General features: G+C 43.5%; 1 protein-coding gene across 2 annotated transcripts in view; it reads left to right on the plus strand.

The window, feature by feature from the left end:
• Positions 1-20,454, plus strand: part of CTXN3 (cortexin 3) — a 55,760-nt gene extending 35,306 nt beyond the window's left edge. The window contains exons 2-3 of one of the 2 annotated variants that reach the window (XM_030193585.1): positions 3,365-3,460; positions 19,681-20,454. In XM_030193585.1, coding sequence (XP_030049445.1) covers positions 3,365-3,460; positions 19,681-19,916 — 332 coding nt within the window. In that variant the 3' untranslated portion in view covers positions 19,917-20,454. Of the gene's footprint in view, positions 1-3,364; positions 4,080-19,680 lie in introns of those variants that run through there. The other variant, XM_030193586.1, reaches the window with a different exon arrangement.
• Positions 20,455-20,925: the final 471 nt, after the last annotated feature.

Here is a 20,925-nt window from a genome sequence, read left to right on the forward strand (position 1 = left end):
CTAAAGTCCACCACCCTAACCACTAGGCCACTCCTCCACTCAATTAATTAGTCTACTGCCCTCTATGTTTTATAATGAAACTAGTAAAAAAGGCCAGTTTCTGACACAAATGAAACGGGCGCTAGCAAGGTTTTCCTCGGAGTGTGTATGTTTGAGAGAGTGACTGTGTGTGTGAGAGAGAGTGAATGTGCGAGTGTGTGTGTGTGTGTGTGTGTGAGAGAGAGTGAGTCTGGGTGTGAGTATGTCTGTGTGAGAGAGTGTGTGTGTGTGAGAATGAGAGTGTGTGCAAGTGCGTATGTGAGACAGTGTGAGAGAGAGAGTGTGTTTCACACAGATACAGTGTGTGTGAGACACAGACTCTCTGTGAGACTGAGTGTATGAGATCAAGAGAGTGTGTGAGTGACTGTGTGACACATAGTGAATGTGATACAGTGTGAGACATAGAGTGTGTGAGAGACTGTGTGTGAGAGAGAGAAAGACATTGACTGTGAGAGAGTGTGTGTGTGACAGAGATACCTCCCCCCCTCTGGTGTCAGGCCCCCCCTCCCTCCCTCTCTGGTGTCTGAGCGTTACTGTGCAGGACGCTGAGCTCTGGCTGTGCTTCAAAGAACTGACCAATCCTATTTAATAGAATGCACCTCCAACATTCTGAAGCCGAGAAACCTCTTGTGGTTGGTCACTTCTGCTTGTGACGAACTTGGAAGTACATGATGTCAATTCAGGAGATGGATACAGAGAGCAGGAATGCCTCAGCCATGCAGTCAGCTTCAGAATGTTGGAGGTGCGTTTTATTATATAATATTATATAAATTGAACCACTATATAAATTCAGCACACAAATGCAAAACAAGCTAAGTAATTATTTTTGAACTTTCACAAGCATACACCGTGCCAGACAGACACATGTGAAGCTCTATTTTGCTTACAAGGTCTAGGTAGGAGTTGGAATATTAGCACATAGGCACCGCCATACTAGGAAAAGACCAAGGGTCCATCAAGCCCAGCATCCTGTCTCTGACAGCGGCCAATCCAGGCCCCAAGAACCCGGCAACCCCCCCCCCCCCCCAACAGACTGGATGGGTCATATGGCCTTTATCTGCCATCATGTTTCTAGAAGTAGAACCATAGATAGTTTGAAACATAGGCAAAATACCATACACAAAAACCGTTTGACTACAGGGAGCCAATGTAATTTTGCCATAAATAGTGAAACACTAGTAAACTTATGTAGCCTAAATATTAACCTCAGTGCAGTTTTCTGAATATGTTGGAGCTTTTTAAGATGTTTAAGACTTAGCCTTAGATAAAGTACATTGCCGTCGTTGAGATGAGGTAATATCAACATCTGGGTCATCCAGAGCATACCCCTTTGAATCTGTGCATCCCATGACAATTATATGTATAAATAACCATATTCTAAAATCAGCATTTATACATGCATAGAATCTGCAGACTTCTAACATGGCCTCCATGAAAAAATAGTCTCTGCTCCATAAAGCTTACAACCTATTCAAAACTCACTGAGAAGACAAGTAGAAGCTTAATTATGTTTCCCGAGGCTGGCATTTTATGATCCTGTTCAGCTTGAACAATTGCTTATAGATAAATGAACTATGTAAATGTGAAAGTCAGTTTTAGGTGAGGATTTAGTTTATTAGGCCCTGTATAATGGCAGGTTTCGTATTGTGTGGATTGTTTCCCCATATTCTTTCCTTATCTTTTTTCCCTTGGATTAAGCTCTCTCGCTAATCCCTATTGATGTAGGCTTGTTCCATTTGAATTGTTTTCCTGTCGGAGTAAATATACATAATATACGCATAAATAATTCCAAAATAAAAGCAACAAAGGCATGAGTGGGGAGAGCCAGACCCAGTGTTCACAATTTAAAAGAAGCTTCAAAGGTGAGATTTTAGGGTATTTGGTTGAAGAAAGGGACTACCTCATTTAACAATGTAAAAGTGCAAGAAATCCCATTTAAAATCTGGCTAACAGTTTACATTGTCAGGGTCTTACACATGGAGCAAGTATTTTATCTCAGTTTATACATGTCAAAGGTAATTCTATAAATTGGTGTCTAAATTTAGGCATCAATAGTGCACCTAGTTTATAGACTATGGACCTGATTCAGTGGGCCTTTTACTAAGGTGTGCGAGCATTTTTAGCACATACTAAAAATAAGAGTGCGCTAAATGCTAGAGACATCCATATATTCCTATGGGTCCTCTAGCATTTAGCGTGAGCTAAAAACGCTACCGCGCCTTTGTAAAAAAATGAGTGCCGAAAAAATAGGCACTAAATGCTATTCTATAAAGGCCGATTGCCCCTCTTAACTTTAAGTGCCAGACTTATGCCTGCTGACACCTGGCAACAAGTTTTTGGAATGCCCCTGACCTTTTGAGTTACGCACGGAGTTTGACTCTATGCCTTATAGAATAGTGTGCAGCCAGATGCATGTGCCAGGGGCATAGCCTGACCCCAAAGTGGGTGGGCACAAGAACCCCACCCCGCCCAGAATCTCTCCTTCCTTCCTCCCCCCCCAGGTGACCATGCATCTCTCAACTCTTCCCCGCCTGCCCCTCCCTCTGTCCTTTTTAAAGCCTTCATTTCTTTATCATCAGTGAGCAGCAACTCATGTCCACTGCACACGTTAGCCCCAAACCTTCCCTCTTACCTGGTCCCACCTATGCGGAAACAGGAAGTTGTTTCAGCAGGAAAGGTCAGGGCGCAAGCAGCGGGTATGAGTCATTGCTCACTGCTGGCAAGGAAATGTAGACTTTAGAAGCTATGGGAGGGGGGGGTTGGTGGGTGGAGTTGAGATGCCAGAATGCCTGCGGGGGGAGAAGAGGTGCTGGGAGTCATCAGCTAGCGAGGTTTCAGGAACCCTGTGAGTCATATTAGAGAGGTTCCACTCTGGGGTGGGCCTAAGCTCAAAGTGAATGGGCCTGTATATACTTGGGACCACCCATGGCTACACCACTGGTGTGAACAAATTTTTATGGGTGCCAATTAACATCAATAATTGGTTGTTAGCACCCAATTACTGATGGTTAAGAGCTTGTTGACCATTTGTGCACACAACTCAATGGCACAGGCAAATTTGAGCACCATATATAGAATCTATGGGTATGTAGATGTTTGGCACAGTTACACGCGCAAGCGCTAGACACTATTCTATAAACATGGGTGTGCTGCCAAGCCATGGGTGCAAGGCGTACCCACTTATGCCAGCACCTAACCTTTGGCACACCAATGTAGTTCTGTGCTAATCTTCTATATACTGTATATCAAACTTTTCTGGAAGTCTCTTGTTCTGAAATAACATTTTTCTTCCTTCTTCCTACCCCCCAACCCTCATTCCCTGTAGGTATCAAAGTTCAACCCAATAATGACTGCAACAAACAGATGATGAGGAAAAGGAAATTTTGTCTTTACTCCTTTCAGTTTTCCTGGATGATGGATGGTGAGCCTTTTACCTCCAACTTTTTGGCGTCAAGGGACAACTCTGATTCCAATATGACCCTGGAACAAAAAATAACATTTATCTTTGTGATCCTCTTGTTCATTGTTTTGGGCATTCTCGTTGTCAGGTGCTTCAGGATTCTTCTGGATCCTTACAGGAGCATGCCAACCTCCACATGGGCTGATGGACTTGAAGGGCTGGAAAAGGGGCAGTTTGATTATGCCTTGGCGTAGCAGCCTAAGGACCGAGCTTTACGTTCTAGGAGAACCCCCTGCAATACAGTTCCACTACTCCTTTTCAGACTCCACAGCAGCCTGGAAAGAAGAAGAGGGGTGAGGGTAATCCTGCAGCAAAACCCCTCCACTCCTGTTGCTCCTCATCTTCTCTAGATCCACTGCCTTTTTGTTTACAAGTTAAGCCCTGCTTAAGGGTACAAGAATATATAGAATTGAGAGGGGTTTTTTTTATTATTGTTTTCAACCTTGATTCATTCCTTTGGTTGCTCAGAAAAAAAATCTGAATGAACAAGAAACAAGATTTAGAAATTATACCCAAAATTTAAAAACTATGGGCCCTGTTTGCTAAGGTGCGTTAACATTTTTAGCGCGTGCTAAAATTTAGGGCATGCTAAACACTAGAGACACCCATATAGTTCTATGGGTGTCTCTAGCATTTAGTGCACGCTAATCATTAGCACACGCTAAAAACGCTAGCATGCCTATAGCGTGGCTTAGTAAACAGCGCCCCGTCAACTATGTGTAACATTAAGGGGGAGCATTATCAACATGGACTACCATAAGACATGTTATTTTACTGTTAACTCCAGTTATTAGTAACTAGATCTCATTGCATAAAAAGGAACCTGTGCTAACATAGGAAAATACACATCTTAAAGGTAGCCCATGCTGATAACTATGCCCCTGAATGTGAAAAACTTGAGTGTGGCAGCTGCCGATCATAGAGAAATAAAGAAAGAATATAACCATGCTGCATTTTCAGCATAAACTTTAGTCTGCACAAAGGAACATTTAAAATGATGCTTTCATTTGAGATTGCCAGAGCGTCAATACTTATTTTGTAAGTATTGTTTTTATAAGCAATTACACTCATGTGAACTCAAAATAAATCTGAGATGTGTGTTTGTACATTTGCACAAACTAAATAAACGCATCATAAGAGAGCTGCAAGATCTTTCTTTTTCTTTCTGTAAATACGAAGGCATTTAGACTTTGAAAGCCTTCAAGTAATGCCTTAATTTGTAGTCACTCAATTATATTTTATTGCTATAAGCAAAACCTGCTGCCTCCTAATTCGTAGCAGCAAATTAATAACAGAGGGTGTCTAGTTCTTTCTGTTTACTGTTACTTTGACTTCATATTAGTGTAAATTATGTGCCACGCTGTGTATTGGTGAGAGCTCAAAATTAGAGAGCTGCACAGGAATAGGGTTAGTGGGAATCCCCTCTGGGTCCATGGTACTCCTGTGGGGATGGATGCAGGTCCTGTGAAGATCCTGTAGGGATGGACATAGGTCCTGCAGGGTTCCCACAGAAGTGTAGCGCCAGGCCAGGCCTTGTGCCATGGTAGTTATAACAGCACTAAAAAAAATTAATGGATATGGTTGATAGCATTGAAATAATAAGCACTGAGAGGGAAATTATCGACATGGACTACTGTTGAATTGTTTTACCATGTTGGGTTATAGGTACAGGGGATGGGCGGAGATGGAGGAGATTACTTACAGGGATGGGCGGAGATGGGTTAGAGTCCAGTGGGGACGGACGGGGATGGGTGAAATTTCTGTCCTTGTGCAACTCTCTACTCTAAATCCAGCCTAGGAGCTGCTCTACCCTTGACAGCTTGCAACATAAAAGTGAAATGATTGCCTTTCAAAATATTATTACATGGGACTGTAGTTAACTTCATTTGGAAGTACTGTACCTTTTTTCTAAAAATAACTATAAAATTTCAACATTACGAGTGAATTTATTTGTGTTTCAACATTCCTTTTTTTCTTTTAAAAATGTTATCTTACTATTTTAACTTTCAATTAGATACAATGTAGTTTAACCTTCAGAAGGAAGGCGTGAACTGGGATGGAAATGTTCTAATACTGCAGATCCTGCTTCATTTCTGATGTCATCTATGTGTTCCTGCTACAAGGGATCCACTGTGCTTGTCTCTATGGCATTCTGAGGAGGGGGATGGGAGGCCATCCTGCTTATAATCGAAAGAGAAAAACGCCTATATTGCGACCCAAATTGGGAGATGTGCGTCTTTCTCCCGTGGGCGCCCAAATCGGTATAACCGAAAGCCGATTTTGGGCGTTTCCAACTGCAATCCGTCGCAGAAACGGGTAAAGTTGATGGGGGCGTGTCGGAGGCGTGGTGAAGGCGGAACTGGGGCTGATAATCGAAAAAAAAAAGCATTTTTACCGCGATTTTGGGTCACTTTTTTTTTTTACCCTTTTTTTCACGAACAAGTCCCAAGAAAGTGCCCCAACTGCCCAAATGACCACTGGAAGGAATCGGGGATGACCTCCCCTGACTCCCCCAGTGGTCACTACCCCCCTCCCACCAAAAAAAACCCACTTTACAAATTTATTTCCAGCCTGTATGCCAGCCTCAAATGCCATACCCACCTCCATGACAGCAGAATGTGTTCTATCCTCTGACAGCCTTTCCCTGGTTCTGATGTGGCTCTCGGGTGAGTGTGACATTTTTTCTGTTAAGGGCACTGCAGAGTCACATCAGCAATGCATTGTGGTGGGTGTAGGGTATTGGGCTCCGTGATTCCACTAGCTTGTGCCACATGCTCACGATGTTGGTATTTGGTAGGCTCTACTCCCATGGTACTTTTCCCCCTGCTTACTGGGTCAGAGTGTGCCCTGTTTTGTTTCCGGTAGTCCATGAGGTAGTGGCCATTTTTGTAAGCCAGTTTTAGATCCCTTTCACGTGTTAGCCACGTTACAGAACTTAGTTCTTACCTTGAATGTGGCTGAAAGAGGGTATTGTACAGCATTCTGCCAGCTCTGACCTATTGCTAATCTCAGTACCAGCGATACTCGTTGCCAGTGGGGCACAACCTCTGATCTGCAGTTAACTGTGAGTAAGCGTGCTTATTCCAATAAAGGACGTTTTCGGAGAGATTAGTCTTCAGGTGTCAACTGGTGTGCCAATGTTATATAGCAGCAACAAGTCCTAGAGGCCTGCGTGTATGCAGGTCCCTGGAGCACTTTTAGTGGGTACCGCAGTGCACTTCAGCCAGGTGGACCCAGGCCCACCCCCCCTACCTGTAACCAGGGGCGTATCTGCGTGGGGCCACAGGGGCCTGGGCCCCTGCAGATTTCGCCCTGGACCCCCCTACCGCCGCCAACCCTCCCCCGCCGTTACTGACGCCTACCTTCGCTGGCGGGGGACCCCAACCCCCGCCAGCCGAGGTCTGCTTCCTCCTGCCGCTGCAGGCTGCCTTTAAAAGAATTCCTTCAGCTGGCGGGGGACCCCCAACCCCCGCCAGCCAAGCCGAGGTCCTTTCATTTCTTCCACTGCAGTCTGCAAAGCTGGCGCCGAAAGTTTCTTCTGAGTCTGACGTCCTGCACGTACAACGCCAGCTGAAGGAATTCTTTTAAAGGCAGCCGGCAGCCGGCAGCGGCAGGAGGAAGTGGACCTCGGCTGGCGGGGGTTGGGGTCCCCCGCCAGTGAAGGTAGGCGACAGCAACGGTGGGGGGAGGTTGGCAATGGCAGCGGCTGGGGGGAGGGGATCGGCAATGGCGGCGGTGGGGGGGGGGGGCTATAATGTGCCCCCTCACTCTGGCCCTGGCCCCCCCTACCACCGCAGTTCAGATATGCCCCTGCCTGTAACACTTGTGCTGGTAAATGGGAGGCCTCCAAAACCCACTGTACCCACATGTAGGTGCCCCCTTCACCTCTAAGAGCTATGGTAGTGTTGTACATTTGTGGGTAGTGGGTTTTGGGGGAGGGGGGTTGGGTGCTCAGCACCCGTAGTAAGGGAGCTATGCATGTGGGAGCGTTGTCTGAAGTCCACCGCACTGACCTCTAGGGTGCCCAGTTGGTGTCCTGGCATGTCAGGGGGGCTAGTGTACTACGAATCCTGGCCCCTCCCACGACCAAAGGCTCGGATTAGGACGTTTTTGAGCTGGGCATTTTTAGTTTCCATTATCGCTAAAAAAAACCAAACGCCCAGCTCAAAAACATCCATTTTTTCGAAAATACGGTCCTGCCTCTTCACGTACCCGTTTTCGGACATAGACGCCCATGGAGATAGGCGTTCACGTTCGATTATGCCGCTCCATGGCTCCCAGGCACTGCCATGAGGAGATACACCTGAGGAACAGTGGGTGGCACAGAAAACAATAGTAAGTGTGAAATCATTGAGCCATTCACAGGCTCAAGGCCCTGCCGCATACCCTCCCTGCTGTTCCATTTGAGATGTGAACATCACGGGTGACAAAACAAGCACTGGACCCGCTGCACAGCCAGCTGTGCTCTCCAATGTTCAGCTGGCATTGGGACACTTGGGAGGAGGAAAAGGGGGTCAGAGGGGGTGTGTGTATGAGGGGGAGGTACACATGTAAACACTGGCCCTCAATCACTGCAGACCCATGGTACACCACTGATGTGTCCCAATGGTTTCTGTAATTACAGACCTGCTTGCTGTCCATTTCTAGTGTGAGGCCGAGCCATGTTTCTACCAACCTGTCTATCATGAAATAACCTCCCAAGGTAAAGCCATGCTGCTCCACATAATGGAGATATAATCCATCAATCCCTGCTATGCTGATATAAATTACCTCATATTCTGCAGGATTCATGGGCATGTTGCAAGTTTTGATATGTTTGCAATTGCTACTAAGATGATCAGGATAGCGTAATTGCAGAAGGAATCCACAAACAATTTAAAAAACACTAAGAAGTGACATATTTTGTTTATATTCTCTTATGAAGTTTTGAACCCCCCCCCCCCCTAGGGGAGTACAAGAAGTGATATGCATCTTAAGAAATGGTTGAGATTGGGTTTGAGGAAGACTCAAGGGATTCTCTAATACAGTGGAGGCAGTGCATGCAAATCTCTCTCATGAATATTCATTGTGGGTATTCTGAAAACTTGACTGACTGGGGTGCCTCCATGACCAGGTTTGGGGACCACTGCCCTAATAATTAAGCTTGTGCAGCATATCCATGCTGCAAGTTCTTTATAGGACCAGTCAGATATCTTTCCACAGGAGGCTGATGAGAGAGTTTGTATAAAGCAGTGGATGTTTTTAAAATAATCTAATAGCCCGTTTCACCTCTAGAAGTTTGATCCTTCACTAGGTAAATGGTGGTCAAATGATGAGGTACCCTGAATGTCAACTGTTGTGAAAGAAGACAGCTGCTATTTGATGTGTTTGGAAATACTCAGAAGGTTTTTCAGGAGGGTCTGAATGAAAACCTTGGGAATGTGCAGAAGGCAGAGTTCACTTACCATTCAATGATCAAGCTGCTTTCAGCACCTGCTCCCATTCCCAAGTGGTTATTCACACAGCTAGATATGCAACTGGTATTCACCTTCCTGAGGGCCTCTTCTACTAAGCCGCATAGGCGCCTATGCGTGTCCAATGCACGCCAAATTGGAATTACCGACCGGTTACCATGTGGCTCCTGCGGCAATTTCAATTTTGGCACGTGTCCGCTACGCGCATTTGAAAAATAATCTTTATTTTCTGCTGCGCATAGCGGACATGCGCCAAGTGGCATCTGACGCCTGTACGTCATTACCGCCCAAATTCTTTACTGCTAGGTCTATGGCGGCTAGCGGTAAGGTCTCAGACCCAAAATGGACGCGCGGCAATTTTGATTTTGCTGCACGTCCATTTTCGGCAAAAAAAAGAGGCATTTCAATGAGGATATCCTGTTTCCTGATGGGTTCATCGTAACTGTTGTTGTAATCTGCCTTGAGAAGCCTGGTGTTATAAAGACTGGAAGTAAAAATACTCTCCTTTCATTGGGGCACATAGAATCACATCTTCACATCATCTGTTTTAAACAAATGAATTATTCTGTTTTGAGCACATTTCAGGGACAAATGGTTCTCATAAGTCAAAATAATAAAACTAAATATTTTCTGTCAAACAGATCTCTCATTTGTGGAAACATAATTAAATGGGCTCTAAGCCCCTAATGCAGTCCACTGGTTTTCTTATATTTTGTACTTGTGGTGGCTTATACTGTGCTAAAACTTGAAATACGGTGAGACAGAATAATAGAATTCGGTAACATCCAAAACTTATTTTTTATGTTTTAATCATCTTTATTCAAAGCACATGTTGGTTGATAACCTTTATACAGAACAAGAAAAAACAGTGAACCATCCAACATGGCACAATAAAAATCTTTACAGAGAACATACCCAAGAACCCTTCTCCTCCAGTACTTCCTTATTTATTTATTTATTTATTGCATTTGTATCCCACATTTTCCCACCTTTCCCTTCCTATAAGCCCACCTGACTGTTTCCACTCAACAAAATAACAACAGATGTAAAGACCAGTAGGACCCAAGTAGTACAAAACAAGTAAAGTCCTAAACAATAGAGTTTATACCAAATTGTTTAACCACCCTTAAGTTTTGCCTTTGGGTTTAACAAGCAATACGATGTGCATGTAAGGTCTAGAAAAATGACTTTAAACAATCTATGTTTAAGGCATAAGCCTTAAATATGTAATACTTGGTAGCAATAATGAAAGTGATGAAATATTCACATAGCAGGCAGCCAATAGATTTAATTTCCACTGAAAATATTTAGCTTTATATGAACATAAATATTCTGCTCCAACTGTTCTACTGCTGCTTTCCCTTAGCCATCATTATTCCTGGGACTCATCTATACAAAAACACACAGCCGGGAGACAAAGATTACCCCCTCCCCTCAAATAAAAACATGCCTTTTACAACCAAACAGACTTGAAAAAAGAAAAAATATTTACGACAGAACTGGAAAATGTTGGCATATTTTGTCTGACTCTGGACTTCTGCAAGAAGATAGCTCTGCCCTGATTATTCAATATCTATCTTTTAAATAGTAGCAATACACAATATTGAGGGGTCCTTTTACCAAGCTGAGGGAAAAAGAGCTCTGTACTAGCGGCAGGGTCCGTTTTTCCCGTGTGCCAGGGTCCTTTTTAACACAGTGGGTAAAAAAGTCCCCAGACACACATGGCCATTTGGTGGTGGTAGCTGGGCACTGCACGGCGATGCCTGATTACCATTACCGCCGGGTTGCCACCATGCAAGCCATTTCCAGGAATTTCCTTTTCCTCCAGAAATGGTGCGCACTTGGGGCCAGTGGTAGTCCCTGAAGAGTGAGCGGTAAGCCCCTAAGTGCATTTTTATAATATACCACTGCATTCCACAAAACAAAAGAAGCTCCCACAAACCATTTTTCTCTTTTGATCTAGGCACAGGAAAAAGAAAAGATTTGACATGCACCCAGGTTTCAACATAATTCATGTTTAATGTGGGATATAAATGTTATAAATAAGTAAACATATAAATAGATAGAAACTCTGAATGTTGAGCACCTGATTCTCATGACACATGCTAGGGTGTCCCTATAACCAGCCCCTCCAAATGACACACTGATTACGATTTATAACAAATTACTACTCTACCTATGAAAAGTTATTCCGCTAAGATTTATTTATTGCATTTGTACCACACATTTTCCATCCTAGTGGTAAGTTCAATGTGGCTTACGCTTTACTAAAGAACAGTTTACATGTTCCAAGGGAAAAGCAGATTACATGTTCAGTGTTGTGCAGTGCAGATGTGCCAGGTTCAGTTCGAGTTCAGATCAGTTTCAAGATTCGTGATTATAGAGGTGTTGTCCTACTATTTGCTTGGCTAATTGGGTCATTGGGGGAGGGGGAAGTTATTTTGTAGAAGTGGGCTTTAGGGTGTTTTCTGAATTGTAGGTAGTTGTTCATGTGTTTTAAGTCTCTCGGGATTTCCGGGTTTTGATACAGATGTAAGTGAAGCTTGTTTCATATGTGCTTTTTTATTTCAGGCCTTGGGCATCTGGGGAAGTCAAGTGTGAGGTATGATCTTGCATTCTTGGTTGTATTGTGTTGTGCGGTTGTATTATTAGGTCAGTCATGTAGGCCGGGGAGAGGCCAAAATTTATTCTGTAGGCTAGCATATAGATCTTGAAGGATATGTGAGTTTTGACAGGTAGCCAGTATAGGCTTTGAAGTAGAGGTTGTGCACTTTTGAAATGTTTTTGCCGTATATAAGTCTTGCTGCTGTGTTTTATGCAGTTTGTAGGGTTTTTTAAATGTTTGTTCTTTGCATCCTGTGTAAATTCCACTACAGTAATCTGCATAGGTAAGGACCATGGTTTGGATGAGAGTGCAAAAAAACATTCTGTGGAAGATAAATTTTTTTCATTTAAGTTTCAACATTATATGGAACATTTTCTTTGTAGTGTTGGCAATCTGTTTGTCGAATGATAGTTTTCGATTTATGGTGATACCTAGAATCTTCAGGTGGTCTGCTTTAGGAAGAATTGTACCCATAATATTGATGGATGGTGATGTGGGTATTAGGCATTGTGTTTTTTTCCCCTGTTTAGTTTCAGTTTGAAAGCTGATGCCTAGGCTTCCAAGGTGTTTATGCTGTCTGTGATTTTGGTAGCAATTTCAGATTCAAACCAGAACCTTACACAGAAAGAACTCGCTACCATGGTTCAACGAAGACCTGAAAAAACTTAAAACACAAGTTAGAAGGCTAGAACGAGCATGGAACAATCAGAAAAACGACTCCACACACGAGGCCTGGAAACAACTACATAGAAAATACAAATTCACCATAAGACAAACTAAAAGATCATATTACAAAACCATAATCGGACCAAACTACAAGGACATACATAAACTCTTCCAACTAGTGAACAAACTAATAGACACCACACCGGTCACTTCCAACCACACAGATGCACCAACAGCAGACAGCCTTGCGAAATACTTCAATGAGAAAATCATAAAACTACGACTTCAGATACCTAGCAGCACCACCGACCATGCTACAATCCTTGACTGCCTAGACCCAGACCCTGGAATATACCCAGCAGACAGAACCTGGGCAAACTTCGAGATACTATCAGAAGGCACTGTCTCCCAAACGCTTAATAGATTTGCTAAATCCCACTGTAAATTAGACATATGTCCTAACAGCCTTATAACATCGGCTCCTCAACAATATATAACAGACCTCACGGAACATCTGAACTATATGCTACAAAATGGTCTCTTCCCAAAGGAGAAAGGACATATTCTGCTCACCCCCATACCCAATGACGCAAAGAAAAATGCTAGATAACTAACTAACTACAGACCAGTGGCATCTATTCCCCTAATAACCAAACTAATGGAAGGAATGGTAACCAAACAACTCACCGACTATTTAAATAAGTTCTCAATACTCCATGATTCCCAATCAGGATTTCGTTCTAACCACAGTACTGAAACAGTACTAGTTACTCTCATGTCCAAATTTAGACAACTGGCAAAAACATACTACTTCTACAATTTGATATGTCCAGTGCTTTCGATATGGTAGATCACAGTATTCTACTACATCTCCTTGAATACTTTGGAATCGGAGGTAACGTTCTGAATTGGTTCAAGGGATTCCTAACCACAAGATCTTACCAAGTGACATCTAACTCGACTACATCTGCTACATGGACACCTGAATGTGGAGTCCCACAGGGATCCCCCCTCTTGCCGACTCTATTCAACTTAATGATGATACCCCTGGCTAAACTACTATCTAACCAACACCTCAACCCATACAAATACGCAGACGACGTAATGATCTACATCCCATTCAAACAAGATTTACAGGAAATCTCCAGCGACATCAACCAGAGTCTTAATATCATGCATTCATGGGCGGATACGTTCAAACTGAAACTTAATGCAGAAAAAACCCAATGCTTAATACTTACCTCTCAACACAATACGAGCAAATTCACCGCCATAAACACACCAAATTTGACACTCCCTATCTCAGACACCCTAAAAATTCTTGGAGTGACCATCGACCGTCATCTAACACTTGAGAGTCATGCAAAAAACACAACCAAAAAGATGTTCCACTCAATGTGGAAATTAAAAAGAGTAAAGCATTTTTTCCCAATGACAGTCTTCCGTAACCTGGTACAATCAATGGTGCTCAGTCACCTAGACTACTGTAATGCACTCTATGCCGGATGTAAAGAACAGACAATCAAGAAACTTCAAACAGCCCAGAACACCGCAGCCAGACTTATATTCGGAAAAGCAAAATATGGAAGTGCTAAACCGATACAAGAAAGGTTACACTGGCTCCCACTCAAAGAACGCATCACGTTTAAGATTTGCACTCTAGTTCATAAAATCATCCATGGAGATGCCCCGGCATATATGTAAGACCTGATAGACTTACCGACTAGGAATGCCAAAAGATCAGCCCGTACATTCCTCAACCTTCATCTCCCAAGCTGCAAAGGTCTAAAATACAAACTTTTTTTTTTTTTTGGTTACATTTGTACCCTGTGCTTTCCCACTCATGGCAGGCTCAATGCAGCTTACATGGGGCAACGGAGGGTTAAGCGATTTGCCCAGAGTCACAAGGAGCTGCCTGTGCCTGAAGTGGGAATCAAACTCAGTTCCTCAGGACCAAAGTCCACCACCCTAACCACTAGGCCACTCCAAAATGCAATACAAAATACAAACTTTACCTACCTGAGTGCCAAACTATGGCATGCACTGCCGCACAACCTGAGAAGATCCACGAGCCAACAAACTTCCGAATATCATTGAAGACCCATCTCTTCAACAAGGCATACCACACAGAACAACAAATATAAATGCACGCGTCTCCTTTCCCCTTACATAGACCTATTTTTAAAATTGCTGCTTGCTCTAAACTTCTACTATGTTACTCAAAATCTCTATGCAAAATATGTAATTATTTTATAATATCTGCTTGTTTTTAACTTTTACCATGTTACTCTAATTCTCTATGTAACAATAAGCAACTATGTTCTAATCCACTACCACCAAGAAAGACACATTGCAAGCCACTTTGAACCTGGGAAAATGTGGGATACAAATGCAATAAATAAATAAATTAAAAATATACCTTTTTTGAAAGGGATGAATATGGATATATCATCAGTGTATATTTATTTGTTACATTTGTATCCCACATTTTCCCACCTATTTGTAGGCTTAATGTGGCTTACATAGTACCGGAGAGGCCTTTGCAGGCTACGGTGTGAACAAATACAGGGTGATGTTGTGGTAAGATCAAGTTCGTGTGGAACAGCCACATTAGGGAATCGGATAACAGAAGAGTTGTGTTATGTCCATTACGTGCTTTAGTTTTGTTGTGTTGCAGAGATTAGGCATTTAAATTGGATCGGTAGGGTATGCCTTTTTAAACAGGTTGGTTTTTAGTGATTTCCGGAAGTTTAGGTGGTCGTACGTTGTTTTCAAGGCTTTTGGTAATGCGTTCCACAGTTGTGTGTTTATGTAGGAAAAACTAGATGCGTAAGTTATTTTGTATTTAAGTCCTTTGAAGCTTGGGTAGTACAGATTTAGATAAGATCGTGTTGATTCGGATGTATTTCTAATTGGTAAGTCGATCAAGTCTGTCATGTAACTCGGGGCTTCTCCGTAGATGATTTTGTGAGCCAGGGTGCAGATTTTGAAGGCGATGCGTTCTTTGATTGGGAGCCAGTGTAGTTTTTCGCAGAGGGGTTTTGCGCTTTCAAATCGCGTTTTACCAAATATAAGCCTAGCTGCCATGTTTTGAGCGGTCTGAAGTTTCTTTAAGGTTTGTTCTTTACATCCCACATAAATTCCATTGCAGTAATCTAAGTGGCTTAGTACCATTGATTGTATCAGGTTGCGAAATGTTTCCCTTGGGAAGAATTGCTTCACGTGTTTGAGTTTTCACATTGAGTGGAACATTTTCTTTGTTGTGGATGCCACTTGGCTCTCTAGTGTTACGTTACGGTCCATTGTAACGCCGAGAATTTTCAAGCTGTCTGAGATAGGAAGGGTGTGATCTGGGGTGTTGATACTTGTGGGGATGTCCGCGCTGTGTTGGGATGAGAGGATGAGACAATGAGTTTTTTCTTTATTGAGTTTTAGTTGAAATGCATTTGCCCATGAATCCATGATGTTCAGGCCGAGCTTGATTTCGTTGGTGATTTCTGTCAGTTTGGTTTTGTAAGGAATGTATATTGTGACATGGTTTGCATATATGAAAGGGTTAAGGCCATGGTTGGATAAGGACTTGGCAAGTGGGATCATCATTAAGTTGAATAGGATCGGTGATAGCAGTGATCCTCGCGGTACTCATAGTCTGCTTTCCATGGTGATGATATGTTTGAATTTGATCTGGTGGTCAAAAATCCTCTGAACCATTCAACTACCTTACCTCCTAGTTCTGTTTTGTCGAGGATTCTTTGTAGGATAATGTGATTGAACACGTTGAATTCACTGGACATGTCGAACTGAAGTAGAAGGATGTTTTTCCTAGTTGAAATTTCTTGTTTGAATTTGGCTAAGATTGTGATTAGTACCGTTTCTGTGCTGTGGTGGGGCCTCAAACTTGATTGGGATTCATGTATTATTAAAAATTTATTGAGATAGTCAGTTAGTTGGTTGGCAACGATTCTTTCCATTATTTTAGTCATCAGGGGTATGGCAGCTATTGGTCTGTAGTTAGCCGTATCTTTAATATTTTTTTTGGTGTCCTTTGGAATTGGTGTGAGTAGTATGTTGCCTTTTTCACTTGGGAATCTGCCTTCTTAGAACATGAAGTTTAGGTGGGAGGTGAGTTGATCTGTGAAGCATTTAGGAGGGGTTTTCATAATGTAGTTGGGACATGTGTCAAGGATGCAGTGTGTGCTTGAGAACTTTTTTTTATCGCCTGTGTAACTGTTTCGTTGGTGAGTTTTGTGAAGGTAGTCTGCTGGTGTTTCTTCTCGGGGGGGGGGGGGGGGGGGGGCTCAAGTACATCTAGTAGATTTTCGAGCTTGGTATTAGCCTGTGGTAGACTCTTTCTTAAGTTGAGGATTTTCTCTTTGAAGTATTTGGCCAGTTCTTGTGCTGGTGGGGGAATCATCTTTTCCTGTTGTAAGGGGTTTGGTATTTAGTAGGGTGTTTACAAGTTTATAAAGTTTCTTTGTGTCTTTGTAATCTGAATCTACCTGTTCTTTGTAGAATTTTCTCTTGGCATGAGTGCTAGGGGGCATGTCACAGACACTGTTTCCTCTAAGCTGAGTGTTAGCTCTCCAACTGAATTGTTGTCAGTGTGGGTGCTGCTTCGAAATTGTGTTTTCATTTGCTAGGAACAGGCAGATTCCCTGGAGTCCTGCAGAGCCTGCCTGTCCCCACTTTTGAAAATGTGACTGTGAAACAGTACCCCCCTCCCACTGGCGAGGCTATAGGTAGAGTTAGAGGGAACAGTGGTCACACAGGGCCCACTTACAGCTCCAAGAGCGGGGGTCCATCTTGAGGAGGTGGGAAGTGTTGGGGGCTTTTGATGCAGACGGTGATCTTAGGTGACATGCTGCAGTTCACCTCAGATCATCCTCTGTTCTGACCCAGGACAAAGTTTTGGGTCCTCTATGCCTCCTCACACTTGGCAGTAAGGTCCTGGTGTTGTGTTCAGGTCTTCACTCTTCAGCACATTTATCTCTATCTGTTATGAATTAGTCTACCAACTCACTTGAAAATGATCAACGAACTAAATAACTTCCGCAAAGCTCTGAAAACCTATCTCTTTAACAAGGCCTATCACGAGAACCCATAATTAACGAGAACACAACACCTAAACTCCTTTAGTCAGAATGTCTTACTCTACAACTGCTTGACCAGATCCTCTTGTTTTCTTTTATCTCTTTGTAACACCAACTGTATTCTTTTCCCTGTTATGGTGATGCCATAACAGATCTTTGTAAGCCACATTGAGCCTGCAAATATGTGGGAAAATGTGGGTACAAGTGCAATAAATAAACTAAATAAATAAATAAATAATTTTTTTCAATGTGTTGTACGCTCAAAGGTTTTGCACAGGGTAAGCTGATGTACAAAACCCCTTTCTGTTTCATGGCCACAAAACTGTGTGCCAATGTTGAACTAACCCTGTGCAAAGCCTCAGTGGACTTTATCTATTTTTATTTATTGGATTTACTAAACTACCTATTCTGATGCACAGACCTCAGGTTTTGAGGAGGGCCTGAGCCTAAGGTGTTAGGGCACAAAGTTTTGTCCTGCTCCCCACCACACCACAGCACACATGCCTGAGCTAGCAGGAGCCCCTCTCTTCGGTCATCATAGCCTGCCTGGCGCTTTTTGTGGGCTGCAAGCAGGGTTGCCATATAAAAAAAAAAATCCCACACAAAACCGCCCAAAAACCGCACACACCCCACCCCCGACATCATCAACCCCACCCCTTCCGTCATCAACCCCGCCCCTGCCATCAGCCCCGCCCCCACATCATCGCCCCGCCCAATACGTCAACAAACCCCGCCCAAAATGTCACAAACCCCGCCTCTGTCGCCATTAGCCCCACCCACGCCAGCTGATAAACCGCCCCAAAACCCGCACAGAAAAAACAAAACGAGCCCAAAAAACCGCAACCCGCCGCGGGCTAAAGTTTCCCGCGGCGGGTTGCAGAAAACCGCCCAATTGGGCGGGAAAACTGCCCATCTGGCAACCGTGGCTGCAAGCACAAGCAACCATGCACTACCCAAGGCCCCGCCCTCCACTCCTGCACAGATTGGTTTTCATAAAACTGAATATAAACATGTGACAGGAAAGAGGCCCACCTCCTGCGCATGCTCAATTGTGCACATGAGTTGGGGTCGGTCCTTCCTCGTGCATGCTCATTTTCACAAAATAATAATAATAATAAAGCATGTATGGGGTGGGGTGGGCCCAGTGGTGTGCTGGAGCAGGCTCTCACAGGCTCTTGAGAGCCATTTGTTAAGTTTTTAAGAATTTTGGGAGCCGGTTCTCCATGGCTACTTTAACAAATGGATCCCAAAATGTGGGCTTGGGTCCCTCCTGAATTCTCTTTTACTTTGCTGGCGAGAGAGAGCCCCCTGTTAACAATTTACCAGCACACCCCTGGGTGGGCCTGACCAGGAAAAGCAGCAGTGTTCAAGTTCTGTTGGAGGAAAGTTTCTGCTGGTGAAGCTTGGGGATCTGCCAGCCAAAGCAGAAAGCTACACCTCAATTTTGGGGGCCTGAACCCAAATTGCGGAGCCCAGGCCCCTTCCCATCCCGTGGCTAAGCGGTGTACAATGTAAAAGAATAAGACAAAAACAAAGGAAGGGACGTCAGATAGCAGAACGGAAAGTTTTCAGTCGCGCAAAGGCTGACTGCTCACCTGTCCTGACCACCCCCAAACCTAACTGACACACAGCTCCCCAAAGGTACGCTTAAACAAATACATTTTTCAATAGTGTCAGGAATTTTGAAAAGGAAAATTCTGGGCTAGAAAGAAAAAAGTGCTATGACGTGTGGATTCGTAGTGTGCGTCGATCCCAAATTATGAATGTCCCTGTCTTTATTGTAACCGGATTCCTAACTTCTTCTACCTCCACAACGAACAGAACTGGAGTAGAGATAATGACAAAGCTAGAAGCATGAGTAATAGGTTGTTCATACGGACCTGCTGGAGATAAAGCTATTTTTAGCTTTTCCTATCGGTAGTTTGCAGCGTGCTCTAATAATGGAGAAACTTGCAGCTATTTCCTTTTCCATGAATCTGCACTTTTGTTTCTAAATTGCACCAATATTATGGTACTGAAAGAGGTCTGCTGGATGATTATGTCACAGTCTGTGAGCTTTAAATGCGTGTGTGTTTTTATTCTAAAACTGTACTACATGTTACTGCTACACAGCACACAGGTGCCGCAAAGCTTGTACAGAGGGTAACGGTAACCCTTATAGTTTATAATCCTCACATGCCCCACCAAAGCTCCCTTCAAGCTCATCCAAACTGTATGGTGGAAGACACGTAGGTTCTTAAATCTGTAATCCTTTTGTTTGCAAGTTGTGCAATCCATTCTCGCCCTTGCCCACCCCCGCATTCTCATCTGAGCTGGTGAAAACCGAGGGAGTGGTTCTGTGTGTAACTGAATCTTCTCTCTCTTTAGAAATCGGCCACTCTGCAGACAGCAGCTATTTCCTCATACTGCTACACCGCCGGCACATCCTGGTCGGTGGCATTTCACAGGATCGGATGACTGATTTTCCGCCCCTGCCCAGTCTTGAATCGCACCACACACAGACGCAAGGGGTTTTTATCTATGCAATAGCTGGAGTCTCGTGGGAGGATTCTATCAAGGGCAAGGCAAAGGCAGGAAATGGGATCATCCAAGTCATTTTTTAATTAGGATTTGAAGCTATGCTTTTTTTCAACTGCTGTTTTGCTGTTTCTGTAGCATCCTAGCCTAATTCTGTAATGCTTTTTGACATGTTTTTATGTCTGCATTTTGCAAAATAAATGATTTCAGGTGGTGAATCTTGCAGGTGCACTTAACCCTTCTGTTATTTTTTTGAGTAAGCTTCTGCCTTGCTCATTTAAGAAATTCTCAAGAATATTGCTATATTACTTGACCACATTGGCCTGTAAGGCTATTTTGCCAACTGTAGATTTCCTCATTGCCACTTTGACGCAATGGCATAATCTTGTTAATGCTATGATGGTGGTGGAATGCCATAGGGTGAGGAAGGCTCAACTGCAGAGGTGGTGGAATTTTCTTCAAATATGGGAGCCAGTTTGGAGTTCAGTACAACACAGAGCACATAGTTGGCTGCTTGGGTTTATGTTTTAGGGACGCTGATGGTCTGGGGATGTTTGTCATGACACCAGTTAATGTTTCTGCCCCAGTTCTTCTCTGTTTTCTTGACAGGGCTGGGGCTGTGTGTTTATGGGGAATGGGTGGACTGTGGGTGGGTTGGTTAAGGGGGGATGATAGGGGGTATTAAAATAAGAAAGTACTTTGTTCTGGCCTTCAGTCTGTACATTCTGCACTGTTATATTTTTGCTATTGTTTATGTTGACAACTGTATTCTTATTTGTCGATAATAAAAATTATTTTAAAACAATTTATTTATTTGTTGCATTTGTATCCCACATTTTCCCACCTCTTTGCAGGCTCAATGTGGCTTACAATTCATCATGAATAGTGAGAATGCATGAGAAAGTATACATCCTATATAATAAACCTCACCCTCAACGTTCTGAGGACACTGACGTCACTGTCAGGTCCTAGGGGCACTTCCTTCCAGTTCGAAGCCTTCGTGGTGGTGAAGCCACCAAAAACACTGTGTTGGGGCCCCGCCCTCGCGTCAAACGTGATGACATCAAGGGCGGAGCTATAGCGTCACTGGCAACA

Source organism: Microcaecilia unicolor, chromosome 2 (genome assembly GCF_901765095.1).
Source record: "Microcaecilia unicolor chromosome 2, aMicUni1.1, whole genome shotgun sequence".
Classification (NCBI taxonomy): domain Eukaryota; kingdom Metazoa; phylum Chordata; class Amphibia; order Gymnophiona; family Siphonopidae; genus Microcaecilia; species Microcaecilia unicolor.